The 13,844-nt window shown below is 49.5% G+C and overlaps 1 protein-coding gene across 3 annotated transcripts; it reads right to left on the reverse strand.

The window, feature by feature from the left end:
- Nucleotides 1-139: 139 nt before the first annotated feature.
- Nucleotides 140-13,706, reverse strand: LOC124631533 (zinc carboxypeptidase-like). Of its 3 annotated transcripts, none has more exons than XM_047165979.1 (10): nucleotides 13,600-13,706; nucleotides 11,583-11,705; nucleotides 11,166-11,296; nucleotides 10,823-10,898; nucleotides 3,699-3,849; nucleotides 2,550-2,710; nucleotides 2,081-2,168; nucleotides 1,061-1,263; nucleotides 883-970; nucleotides 140-438 (listed from the first exon to the last, which is right to left on the reverse strand). In XM_047165979.1, the coding sequence occupies exons 2-10, from the start codon at nucleotides 11,646-11,648 to the stop codon at nucleotides 254-256; spliced, it is 1,149 nt and encodes a 382-aa protein (XP_047021935.1). In that variant the 5' UTR covers nucleotides 11,649-11,705; nucleotides 13,600-13,706; the 3' UTR covers nucleotides 140-253. The 3 variants fall into 3 exon arrangements, with proteins under 3 accessions (XP_047021935.1, XP_047021936.1, XP_047021934.1); XM_047165980.1 differs by having other exon boundaries at nucleotides 13,638-13,687; XM_047165978.1 differs by lacking the exon at nucleotides 13,600-13,706 and having other exon boundaries at nucleotides 11,583-11,972.
- Between the last annotated feature and the right edge of the window lie 138 nt (nucleotides 13,707-13,844).

Raw genomic sequence — 13,844 nt, forward strand, 5'->3', positions numbered from 1 at the left:
CAGTCACGAGTAATCGTTTTAACCAGTAGGATGTCAATTGTTTGCTTGTATGAACTGGGCAGAAAATCTGCTAGTGCGAAAACGCTGTAATATTCAATTTCATAGCAGAAAAGTTATTTGACAAGAGCTGCAATAAGAATAGAATAGAAGAAGAATTTTTATTTCCAAAATATTACATGATTGCCTCAAACTAGGCTGAGCCTATATCTTGGGCGCTAATTTAGAGAAACATTCATGACAATTCAAAAGTAAACTAAAAATATCCCAAATTCTTCGCCTCATAGACAAGGCCGACCATCATCTGGGTGACCTCGTCTCCTTGCTCATGGATCCTTCTGGCAGGCCAGTGGAAGTACCGTCCTCGGAGCTCGTATACGTATACTAGGGGAGTGCCCTGGGTGTTGCGCACCCAGTCCACGCTGCCGCCTGAGGCTTTGTCTAGAAAATGGATTATGGTTAAAATGGTTAACATGGTTCATTAGTATTATGATATTCACTGAACATAGGTCTTTTGTGCCCTTTGATTACTATAAATTGGATGAGTGTGTTTTGAAAATAAAGCTTATTTTTTAAGTATATATTGATTTTATGTCACTTAATGTCAAAATCAATCCCTTCTTTATTGTTCTAAAATGTTGTCTATGTTTTCAAGGATTTTAGATTCTTTGGAGTGGTATATTCATGTATCTATATTATTACAGTGATTGATCCTATTGATCTTTCTGAACATCAAAATTACGCATAAAAGATGATACGTAATGTAATGTTATATCTTTTTTTACCTAGCTACGACATTGTTAACACATTATCTTTAGAAGCTGTCGTTACCAAACTGATAGATATTTCATGAGCAAAATATAGTAATGCAAAGTTATGTCTTACATAAGATTTCTGCTGCAGTCCCTGGTCCATCGTATTTAGCTTGATTCACTGCATAACCGTATTTTAGTGATGTCTCACCAATTTGTTTCTGCGAGAAGAGGAGATCATTTTGAAAAATAGATTCTTTAAATGTTCGGAATGTCGTCAACTTATAACGTTAACCTCAAAAGAACCTTACCAAGTCATCATAATTATCAACATGTTCAACAGAGTCAGAATACGGGAGCAGCAGGGTCTGAGCATCCGAGTGGAACGAGATATATCCCAACATATTCTCTAGACCTGATATGTACTCTGACAGTGTTCTTGTCTCTATCTCTGAGAATGGTTTGGAGCCCGCGTAGACCTGATAATCGCAGGGATTGTCTGATGAACTGTAATCTGAAACGACAAAAGAATACGGTACGGAATCGTGATCTGGGGAAATTCTGGCGACATTGCTAGACTATTTGTAGCACAGAAAAAATGCATTTGAGCACTGTACGGTATGAGCTGATCGGTAGGGGAGAGATGGGCAGTTGGGAGACATGAGCACCCCCCTTTTATTCTGATTAGATCATAGTTTTGTTTTTTTTTTTAATTGGGTAGTTTACTTTACCGACTGGTAACGGTGTTCATCCACGGTTCATCAACGGTGTTCACTGAAATCCAAGCCTAAATACGTAGATTCTAAAAAATACCGGTAACTTATATCGAAAATGTATACAGAGGGAGAAATGGGCATCTAGACTTGCGGGTGGTTTGGGCATGCCCAAAGCCTATTATGTTCAGTTGAGGATTTTTAACTATTGTCAATTACAGAAAGATGCAGTTTAAATTCAAAAAGAATGGTTTGCGACGGGAAATTCCTAAAGATTTAATATAACGAGCAATACAAGAGGTATCAAAAGGTTCAAAAATAAAAATAACAGCTGATTCATCATGATCAAACAAGAATCATGCACCATCTTCAAGGCACATAATCTATTAACCGTAACTTGCATATACACCTATGCATATTTATTATAATAATAACTGTTACTCTTAAAAAGAAGAAATTCTTAGCTTATTATCACCATCAACCTGTTTTGTTCTGTTCTGTGCTTCGGTAGCAGCCATTGAATAATTCGAAGAATGAAAAACTTTCTAATAAGTATTACATGAGTTTGTTTAAAATCCAAGGAACTAAAGCAAACAATACTAAAATTATAACACTTACTCAACCAATTGTAGTCCCAATTGCGATTTGGATCTGCTCCATAGCAGCCATTAGGAGACCTTGAGCGTGTTTTTCTCCATAATCTGTCCTGGTAAAAAAATATAATGTCACTTTGAGGAAACTTAGTCGTTTGATGATGAATTGTGATATAAGTAATCATCATATTTATCTATAAGCTTTTTCCAACATGTTGGGGTCGACTTTCAGTCTAACCGGATGACTCTAATTACCAGTGTTTTACAGGTATAGTAAATTAGTGAGTTCCCGCTGTCACTGGCAGGTGTTACTTGGGAACGGTGGACATATTGTCTGGCAACTAGTCTTACCAAGGGTATTCGGGCTGCCAATGTAACGGTTAAGGGGCTCAGCCAGGTAGCCACTCCTTATAAAACCAGGAAAAGGCCAGGCAGATGATATCGTTATCTAAGAGAAGTACATAGATAACTACCATATACATTGGATAACTTACTCTAGTAAAAGTGTAGTGGTAGCCATCAGGATTAACCGTAGGGAAGATATGCCAGTCAAACTGGTTTCTCAAAGATACGATTTCTGGATCAGTACTGGTTAATAACTCATTAATGAAGTATGTAGTGGTAGCAGGGGTTATCCATTCTCTTGCGTGAATTCCTGCAGATATAAAATGTACGTCATTAATGCGCAATCATTCTTCGTGTGAGAGGAGAGCTGTGCCCAGCAGTGGGATGATAAAGAGGCTGACGACGATGATGTAATTACGCCTTTCTGACAGTGGGCAACGGCCAAAGGAGGTGTATAATTTTCCAAATGATAAACTACTACTTCTGAAACTGAACTTACTTCTGAACTACTACTTTCTTAACGAAATACTACTTCTCGCATTTGGACGATTAGTTTATGTATGTATCGGTTAATTTAGATCCTATTATGTAAAATCGGTCTTTGTAACTTGTAAGTAAATTATGATTATATTAATCGATATTATGAATGTTATATTACAGTTGGTGGTGTTCGGTATGTTTGAGGAGAAAACATCCTAACGGGTAATCTGTCACATTTTGATATTAATAGGATGATTATTTTGGTCGTACCTACTATCCACGTGCAATATTAATATTACCTAATTTCATTATATCTATGACGCATTCTCAAACTACTTTCTAAATATAATAGTAGCAAGGGAAATGCTACCGAATGTTAATTTCATTTCACCGAAATAACAGTAACTTTAGTTGCTCGTATGTGCTGATTTTAAGTTCGGCGAAATTTACAACCTCAAACTTGTACCACTTATGCTACGATGCTAAAATAACTGGTTCGAGGAAGCAATAAGTTAATTTGTACCTTAAATATCTATAGTAGACATCGATCTATAGTGTGTGTATGTTTGTGTATTTAGTTGAACATGCAAATCTCGGGTACCTAGTGGGTATTCGTCTATTTCTCATCATCAGGTACTAAGTAGTTGCCTGATTTAAAGTGTTTCATTTATTGCCAAAGACTAGGTTACTTTTGCGCTGAGGAGTTCCAAACAGGTGAAACAGCTTGTTAGCTCGCTTGATATTAGGTAATTTTAAAAATTCTCTTTTTTAGAAACGAAAGTCTGATCCTGAAATAAAATCATCAATGTATAACTTACCAGATTCAATAAACATGATAGGTTTATCGACATCGGATGGGGTGTTTATCCTTAGACCGAGAATCTGTCGGCCTTCATAGCTCTGTCCACCGACCACCACCTGTGCCATCTCCGAGTGCTGGCTACTCATGTTTTGTAGGTACTTGTGTATCTGCAGGATAGAAATCAGAAACATAATGAGAATATTGCGTATTTGTTTGTGTAATTATTAATAATAATTAATAATTAATATTGTGTATTTGTCGGGAATATGGGCTGTCTAGACCTAACTGCTTGGTGCTCTTTGGAAAAGGCCTTATTAAGATCCTTATATAGTATTACAGTTGTGTAGGTCTCGGCTGTCATTGAACATCCTTGGCAGGCGTTACGGATAGTCAGAAACCAGTAAGTCTGACGTAAGTCTAACTAAGGGGTATCGGGTTGCCCGGGTAACTGGGCTGATGAGGTCAGATAGGCAGTCGCTCCTTGTAAAGCTCTCTGCTACTCAGCTGAATCCGGTTAGACTGGAAGCCCCAACATAGTTGGGAAAAGGCTCGGAGGATGATGATGATATAGTATGACAGGTAAGTATTTGTACTCTGAAGTAAGTTGCAAGCCCCCACATCGTTGAGCTAACGTCATCAAGTAGTGTCTACCAGACCAAGAGACTGTAAAGCCTCAGATTTTTGGAAGGCGAACGTGGAGCCAAAGCCAACACGCTGAAGCCCTTTTGAGACTTTTATGAAATGGCCGCCACGCCATAGAGCATACGTCATGAAGTATTATTAGTAATTTGTTTAAAAATATAATGAGACGCATTTTTTTTTTTTTTTTTTTTTTTTTTTTTTTTTTTTTTTTCGACGTAAAATCATCAAATGACCCCTCCCGCTGTGGGTTAGCAGCGGTGAGGGAGTGTCAGACTCTTACTGACTAAAATCGTCGTGTTCCGTCATAGGCCTTTTATGTACCAGGGCCGCGGTATCTCTTTCGAACAACCCGCAGCCCCGGCAGGCCTTGGCCCTGCTGGGCCCCGCTGGGGTTGCTGACGTCTCTTTGAGGAGCGCGTGGAACAACGCGCGCCGTCGACACGGGTCTGTCGTCTAGGAAGACAGAGGGACGATGAGCCATCCGAACTCACCGCCCACAGACCCACGCCTACGGTGGCCGGGAGTCATCTCGCGACACCCGGCGCCCATGGTGTCTACCTGGTCCAGCGCGGCGGCCGGGATGAGAGGTGCGAACTCTCTGGCGTTCCGCCTCCTCCTTCTCGAGCATGACCGCTTCGCAGAAGGAGGCGACGGCATCCCATTCCCTCTCGCCCCGGACCATGGCCTGAACCAGGGCCGGACGCGAGAGGTCGCCGCCGCCCAAAGCCTCGACGAGGACCCGGCGGTGCCCTTCCCATGCGGGGCACACCTGGACTGTGTGGTCCACCGTGTCCTCGGGGCTGTCCGCACAATGGTGACACCCGGGCGCCTCCTCACGACCGATGCGGTGCAGGTACCTCCCGAAACAACCGTGTCCGGTGAGGACCTGCGTCATGCGGTACGTGAGGGCGCCGTGACTCCTCCCGAGCCACTCCTCAAAGAGGGGACTTACCGCCACGATGGTGGCGTGCCCTGCACTGGGTTGCGATAGTCGCTCCCTCCAGGCCACCATGAGATCGCGCCGGAGCTCCGCCCGCTGCGCGACAACTTGCCGCGGCAACGGGGTTTCTCCCCGGCGCTGAGCCTCCTCGCGCCAGTCGTACAGGCGCAAGAAGACCCTCGCCTCCAGATCCCACGGTGGCAGTCCAGCGAGTAGGCCAGCTGCTTCGCGGGAGATCGTGCGGTACCCCCGGATTAGCCTAATGGCTATCACCCTTTGGGGCACGTTCAGGTAGTGCACAGCCCGCGGCCGTGCCGAACGTGCCCATACCGGGGCCCCGTAAAGGGCCATGGACCGCATGACCCCCGCGTAGAGTTTACGGCAGGGGGCGTTTGGGCCTCCCAGGTTGGGCAGGAGCCGCTTGAATGCAGCACCTGCCTTCTCCAGTTTGGGGCCCAAACGTCGGAAGTGCTCGACGAAGCTCCACCGGCCGTCGAGGACGAGTCCCAGGTACTTCATCGCCCTCTCGACGCCGATGGTAGCCCCCCCCACCGTGACTTGGGAGCCTGAAGGTGGCGCGTTCCGAAGCCCATGAAAGCACATGGCCTCGGATTTGTGCAAGGCCACCTCCAGTCCCAGCAGCTGGATCCTCTCGATGACTATCGCAACCCCGCGCGTCATTATGTCGGCCGCCTCCTGGTGCGACCTCCCTTGTGCCAGAACCAGCGTGTCGTCAGCGTAGCAGACCACGCTGACGCCGCTAGGGAGGTCGGCGCGCAGCACCCAGTCGTAGCCGATGTTCCACAAGAGCGGCCCCAGTACCGACCCCTGCGGAACACCGCACGACATCTCTCGCCGGTTCCATTCCCCGTTGTGACCAGGGTAAATGATGGACCTATCCGACAGATAGGCCTCGACCACGCGACGAAGGTAGGTCGGCACCCGGTGATACCGGAGTGCCTCCCTGATGCAACTCCAGGGAAGGGTGTTGAAGGCGTTGGCGATGTCAAGAGACACCGCCAAGACGACCCCCCCCCCGGGACACAGCATCCCCCGTCGTGAGAGCTCTCACGCGCATGATGGCGTCCACCGTTGAGCGCCCCTTGCGGAAACCGAACTGGTGGTCCGCAAGGTCCGGCCCTATCCCCCCAAGGTGCGCGACGAGGCGGTGTGCGACAACTCGCTCAAAGAGCTTGCCCACCTCGTCGAGCAACACGATAGGCCGGTATGCGGACGGAGAGTCCGCAGGGCGCCCCGGCTTCCGTATGAGGACCAGTTTCCCTGTCTTCCAACGAAGTGGGAACTGGCCCCTCTCCAAACATGCGCTGAGAAGCCCCCTAAGTCGAGGCCCGAGAGCCTCAAGGGCCAGGACCCAGGCCTTGCCAGGCAGGCCATCAGGCCCTGGGGCGGTGTTTTTGGCTTTCAGCCTAGCCACCGCCACTCTCAGGTCCACCCCAGTCACCTCGGGGCATCGTCGTCGTCGGAAGTGTGGTCCGTACTTGACACCGCGGGTTGCAGAGACATGGGCGGGGGAGAGTGTTCCCCGCGCGAAGGGAACAGAGCGCTCACCACCTCCTCCACCAGCTGAGGCCGAAGACTCTGGGTCAGCGGGGGGGCCCATGGGCGGAGCTTGCCCCGCACCATTTTGTACGGGCGCCCCCACGGGTCCCTGTCCAGAGACCCCAGCAGCTCCGCATTGGCCACCTCCTTGGCCTGGACGATGGCCAATTGGAGGGCGGTCTTCGCAGCTCTGTATCCCTCGTATAGCTCTGCTTCCCTGGCTTCTGCATCCGGAGGGCGGATGCGCAGCCTGCGGTGTCTGGTGTACAGGTGCCTCGCAGCGACGCACGCCTCTCGAAGGGCCGCGATCTCGCAAGACCACCAGTACACCTGGCGTCGGGCGCGTCCTGGCGGGACTCGGGGCATGGCCACGTCACAAATCTCGGACATGGTCTCCCGGAACCACTCCGCCTCGTCGTTGATGTCGGCGGGCCTGTCCGGTGATGACACCCAGGCCTGCACGACTGAGGCTTCCAGGAGAAGCTCCCGGTCAAGGTGCCTCAGCGCCCAACGTGGACCACTCGGGGTCTGCAGGACCGGCGCGCTAGGGTTCTGGGCGGAGACATCAAACCGGATGTACCGGTGATCGGAGTAGGTCTCCACCCCCTCCTCCACGCGCCAGTCAAAGACACGCGGTAGCAGAGCGGGGCTGGCGAACGAGATATCCACCACTGACTCGCCCCGCATCCGTACACACGTGGGGACAGAACCCCGATTGAGGACGACCAGGCCTGCTTCCAGCGCCCAGTCCTCCACCATCCTACCCCGTGCATCTGTGCGTCGGGAACCCCAGGCCAAATTCTTGGCGTTGAAGTCCCCTAACACTAGCACAGGGAGGGAATAACTTCCGACGACGACGGACAACTCCAGGAGGGAGTTGTGGAACTCGGCGAGAGTTCGGCTCGGGGAGAAGTACACCCCCACGACGACTATCTCCCCGAACCGTGCTGCGACGCAACCCCTTCCACTCTTCACCCCTTCGAGGGAAGGAGTACCAGCGGCGGCCGACGATATGATGGTCACTGAGCCGCTAAGGTCCTTAACCCAGTCATCCCTGGGAAGGACAAAGTACGGCTCAGCGACCACGGCGATGTTGATCGACCACTGCGCCATGCTTTGGAGCAACAGATCCTGGGCACGGGCGCAGTGGTTGATGTTCGCCTGGAGGAAGCGTAGTGGAGCCAGATTAGCACTCCATCACGTCTTCCTCCTCTTGAGACGCAGAGACGGGCTCCGCGACAGCAGCAGTGGCGACGACGGCGTCGACAGCGGTGGCAGCGTTGGAGGCGGCGGCGGCCGCAGGAGCTGCGGTGGTGGCCACTGCGGAGGTGGAAGCGGTGGCGGCGACGGACGGCCCGCCCTTGCCCCTACCCTTGGACTTGGCGGGTGGGGCACAGGACTTGCTCCCTGCCCGGTGTTCGGCCGGCTTGCCAGCAGCCGCGCATGCAGTGCAGTGCGGCGCGGCACTACAAGCCACGGCCTTGTGACCGGGCTGACCGCAGCGGAAGCAGAGGGCGCTGCGGTCGACCTCCGAGGTGCAACGGACACCCACATGATGCCCGACGTGGCATCGGAAGCACCTCAGCGGTCGGGGGTCAAGCAGCTTGACCTGCGCCGACACCCAGCCAACCAGCAATCTTCGGCCGTCTACGATGCGCTTGGCCGCCGTCACGGGGCAGCTCACCGTGATGGTGCACGTGCCCCTGAAGTCGGGACGTATGGTGCCCGCCTTGACTTCGTCGGCGGAGCACCCACCCGTCCTAGCGACGGCGGCCACCACCTCCTCCGCAGTAACTGAGTCGTCCAGGCCCATGATGCGCAGATCCGCGCACTTGTGGGGCCTGGAGACTCGGGCGTCGTCCGCACTTATGGACGCCCTAAGCCTCTCGGCTAGAGCGTCTGCGGCGGGCCCACTGGCCGATCCTGGGACCTCCAGCATTCGGGCGCCCGTTGCGGTCACCCTGAGCCGGAGGCCGGAGGCGATACCCAGCTCCTGCAGGTTCACCGCCTCCTTTGCTTGGGCGAGCACGTCGCGGTACGACACGCCCCTTTTGACCGCGTCCGGCTGTAGTGTGACTACTACAGCCGCGGTTTTGGGGGCGCGGAGTTTCGCCGCGGCGGCTCGCTCCCTGCGCCGCTGTTTCTGGGCCTTCTTTTTGGCCGCTTTGGCCGCCCTCCGCCTCTTTTTCTTTTCCCCCACTACCTGCCACTCAGACTCAGTGGCAGAAGAGGTAGGGGCCGCAGACGGTGTCGGCTTTGAAGGGCGTTTCGCCACTGGTGCCGACGACGGAGCCGGTGCTGACGTTGGCACCGGGGGCCTCTGCGCCTGGACCGCCCTTGCGGTCTTGGGCTTTGGCTGAGCGGGCGCCCTCCTGGTCGGTCCGTTCGGCGCCGCGACAGGGGGCTTGCTCGGCGGTCCCCTTCTGGGTGGGGGTGCCGCTGCAACCGCAGCCGCATAGGAGGCCCTTTGGGCCGCTGGGGGCTTCGACGCCGCGAGGGGGGGGCGCAGAACCCTGCCCTCCAGGACTGAGAAGCGAGCCTGGAAGGCCGCCATCTCCTGACGGACTAGGGTCAGGATCTGGCTCTCAGCCGGCGCAGTCTGCGCCTGTTGCCTGGCCCCGCCGCGCTCCGCCTCCTGCTCGCGCATCTTGGCGAGGGCCGCCCGGAGACTCCTGTTCTCCTCCACGAGAGACTGCAGGGCGGCCGTCAGACGGGCCACCTCCTGCTGCAGTTTGGCCAGCTCGCTCACGGGAGCCCGGCCAAAGTTGCTCACCGCTGCGGCGGTGATGGAGGCGGTGGCGGCCTCAATGGCGCCGTCTTTGCTGGCCTTTTTTCTCTTTAAGGCCACCTGCCTGATGGCGGACTCCACCGTCTTCTCGAAGTCCGCCCTGCGCTCCCGGTCAGAGCCGATGGCCGACTCCTCCTCGGAGGAGAAGCTCCGATGAGCCGCTCCTCCGCCACCCCCAGAAGCCCTAGCGGACCCTTCGCTGACGGGCCTCCTGGCGACCTTTTTGGCCGAGGCCCCGCGATCACCAGAGGAGGACCCGGGGTCTTCCCTCCTCCTCTTGAGGAAGGCGTCGGCCCGGTGGTCCTTCTTGTTGCGGGGGGGCTTAAAACCCCCCGCATCCCCCTCGCTGGACACGGACTCGGAGTCCGAGTCCTCATCCCACTCCCTTAGTTCGTCGTTGTTGTTTTGGTTTTTATTTGTGTTAGAATCCATATAGTTCCCACGATCATGAGAGCAACTGTTCGTCCACCCCGGCAGTGGCCTCATACCGGGGCAAGCCTACATACTGTTGGGGGCGGCTGGCCCCAACAGGGGGGAGCGCTAACGACCGTGTCCCCCACGGCCATTCATCCCCTCGCCGCGCTCCCGAAACTTGGGATTGGGTGGTTTTTTATCAAGAGGTGTCCTTCCTCTGGGCCGGGCGATTAAGCCAAGCCCTCGGCGGCGGCATTATGCATGCCGCCGTCTGCTGTCCGGCCAACCCGGCTCAGCAAACCCGCCGAAAGGTTTGCTCTTCGTTGTACGAAGAGCAAACGACCACCGCTTTAGTGCGCCTGCACCTCCGCGGGTATGGCCGCATCCTTGCCATGTCCACTAGCGTCGACTGGTCAGGAGCGGCCCCTCCCTGGGTCCCTCTTTGTCTGGCCTCTCCCCTGAACCTTTCCGGCATGAGTATCTCTACCGGCAGAGCTTCAGGATCATTGAGGCACGCAAGCCCCACCACGACGACAACGTGGGGACCCCCTCGGTGGGGATGAGACGCATTTCAATTAAACAATTAAAACAATGTGATTTCCTGTTGAAAACCAGATTGGTATTCAAACCACAGTTGATTTCGGTATTGGCCTAATTTATTTGTTATCTTGTTTCCAAAAATCGGGATCAGTCATTGCGATCTTGTAGCCATATTATATTTAAATCATTTACATTTCACACGTGTACTATATTGAGGAAATAACATAATTTTATTTGTTACAATAATAATACTTACATCGTCAACATCATAATAAGCTGTCCAGGAGAAACCATCTTTCCGTCGTTCGTTGTTTTTTTCCAAGCGTATTAATCTGTGAAAAATTAACTCATGTTAAGTTGTCCTTATATTTCCGCGGATTTCAATTACCTGTCTGTCTATTGATTTGCATACTGGAGATTGGATTTAGAAATAAGTCCCATACAAGTATGTTTCTTATAGAATTGTCTTTTTATAGCAGGCACATCAGCAGATAAATAGATAGGTTATTAAAAACCGCCGTAAGCAGTTTCTTAGTCCAGTTTCTAAATATGTTAAAAGTTTTGATAAAAAAAAAAATGTCTGATGAAATTAAACTTACTCAGAATAATCATTGATGACAACTTTTGTGGATAATCCTTCGTTCTTTGCGAAATCTTCCACAATAGGCACTAAGTGTGGAGCCACGAGCATATGGCACCCTTTTTCTGTTTTTGAATGGTATGGTATCTCCTAAAAATAGGTAGTACAAATAGTGAAAATTGTAGGTTAGGTTTCAATTGTGTACAAGGATAAACTAGTGTTATTGAACAAAATTGACCAGGAGGTATTTACAAAATCAGATTTCCAAATAGGTAAGTTTCATTTTCATCATCTTCCTGCCCTAAACTCCGTATACTACTAACTCCACTTTTTTTTATAATTGTCTGAATTGAAGTTAACCCTTAACAAGCTTTAGAAATTAACGTTTCATACCATTAGCACTATAATGAGACTAATGATAGAAAATTTTACTCACATGATTCTTCAGAAGAAAATTCATGAATTTATCCATTCCTTCTTTCTTCCCTTCAATATGATACATCTTATGTTCATTGTACAAACTATGATTATCATCTACAACACATTTTGCTAAACCACTCTGCAGTAAAGAAAAACAAAATAATAAGTGCAATATAATCATTTTGCTGATTAATAATGCACTTATCGAATGCGCCCGTGCTATGGGCTTATATTTAATAGATAAGGTACGTACTTCACATTCTTCATGAAGATTTCTTGAATTGTTTGCATAATATACAGGGCTAACCGGGTCTGGGTTAAAATTAAACCTAGCCTTCTATTTGAAATTAATGTTATTGTCAAAGCTCCAATATTTCATAATTTTAAGTTTTACAAACATGTGAAAATAAGAGGTGATGTAAGGAGATAAATCAACATCCTACTGACCCAATTGCCATACTGACCTGCCCGTGGTGCAACCCTGCTGAGAAACGGACAAGGCTCACCACAGCACCATCATCATCTGCCTAGCCTTTTCCCAACTATGTTGGGGTCGGATTCCTGTCTAACTGGGTGCAGCTGAGTACCAGTGCTTTACAAGGAGCGACTGCCTATCTGGCCTCCTCAACCCAGTTAGCCAGGCAACAAAATGCACTTAGTTAAGAACTATCACCAAGTGGGTTATCAAATGCCTTATTCGGAGATAGGCTGTAGCATCAACCCCTAAGAGTTAATTTAGAGATGTTTGATCTTTTGTACGACATTCGTGGTTTTAGCAGTTATGTTGAACAAATAAATATTCGTAATTGTTTGCGTCATCCAATGAGGATAACTTCAGGATTTGTGTATGCATACAAAGCAATAAAAATACCGTGTCAAGGTCATTGCGGGACCGTGGCTTATCTCCAATATGTTTAGTATTTTTGTACTTGTCAGTTTCTACATATTGCATATGTGCGGGCATTTGATGCAACCGTTAGCAGCTCGGATAAGTTACAACCGTACGGGTTGATTGTTCATAAGGTTAATCAACGCTTGGTGCGGTTGTGTTATGGATTGAGGTGTATCATTATTATGGAGAGAAGGCTGGTTAATTTAGCGGGTCCAGCCGCAAAGTCCCATTTTATCTTTTTGATAGTTGACGGCCTTTATGTTCCAAACACTCATTATTTTCCAAACACTCATTATTTTCTTATTAAGGAGCATATAGCATCGATGGTAAAATTGTGAGAAGTTATCGGCGAAAGTTAGTTTTAGAGTGCAATGTACTCAGTTACTCTTAAGATTAACAAAAAATGCCCAACCTCTTCATTCAAGTTTATAAATAATAGAACAATCTCTGAACAATATCAAAAGATATCACAAATAAACACTATTATAATCCTATCTTTTGAAGAGCAGTTAACACTTCGATCAAGATACTAAAGGTACAATGTTTAATGTAGTGAGTTTGAGAACCGATTACACATTATTTGCGATTAGGAGTAAGAACACTCGATGATCCGTTCAAAGTCGTAACCTTGGCAAAGGTTTTAGTATCCTTATTTGAAACAAATGAAGGATTAAGTCTAAGTTGAGGACCTAGTTACTACACTTATGAAAAGAGTCTCCGGTCCCAGCTGGTAAAGGGGGAGGTTGGCAGGCTGCTCTGCGGACTCTCCTTTCATAAGCGACTGCAGGAGGCGTTGAGATGGTGGGTGCTTACCATCTTAACAGAGTCAGCGAGGCGTGTTACGCCGAAGACTCGCTTGTAATGGCACAATAGAGGCCGCATGAGAGAAGGGGGTCAATGAGACAATGACATTTACGGTTGCGATGTGTGAAGTGGCCTTACAAGAGTCCGAGGCCAGATGCTTTCATAGGTCTCGTAATGCGGAACCTTCTAGATCTCAAGATTTGGTTTAATCAACGATGAAGTAGCTAACTAGGTAGGTATCACATCAACATTCTGCAGTCACCATGTAATTTTATAAATCAAATCGACTGCTCGTGATAATCAAATTAGTTAAAATAACTCTCCGAATCGAACTCACAGTGAAGACCAAGGCACCCTTGAGCACGTCCCGTTTACCAATTGCCGACGATTGACCCCAGAGGCAAGTTCACATTGTCCGAGGCAGTATTGTGGATATACATGAGCCATGCTCCTAACTAAGTTGATCTGTACCAGGATAATTTGTAATGTACCTTTACGGAAAATTGACCTGTTATTTAAAAATGATAACTAGTGCCGGACCAAAACTAGTTTCGAGCCGAAACCAAACGCTTTCAGCTTCGC

Source organism: Helicoverpa zea, chromosome 6, assembly GCF_022581195.2.
Source record: "Helicoverpa zea isolate HzStark_Cry1AcR chromosome 6, ilHelZeax1.1, whole genome shotgun sequence".
NCBI lineage: Eukaryota > Metazoa > Arthropoda > Insecta > Lepidoptera > Noctuidae > Helicoverpa > Helicoverpa zea.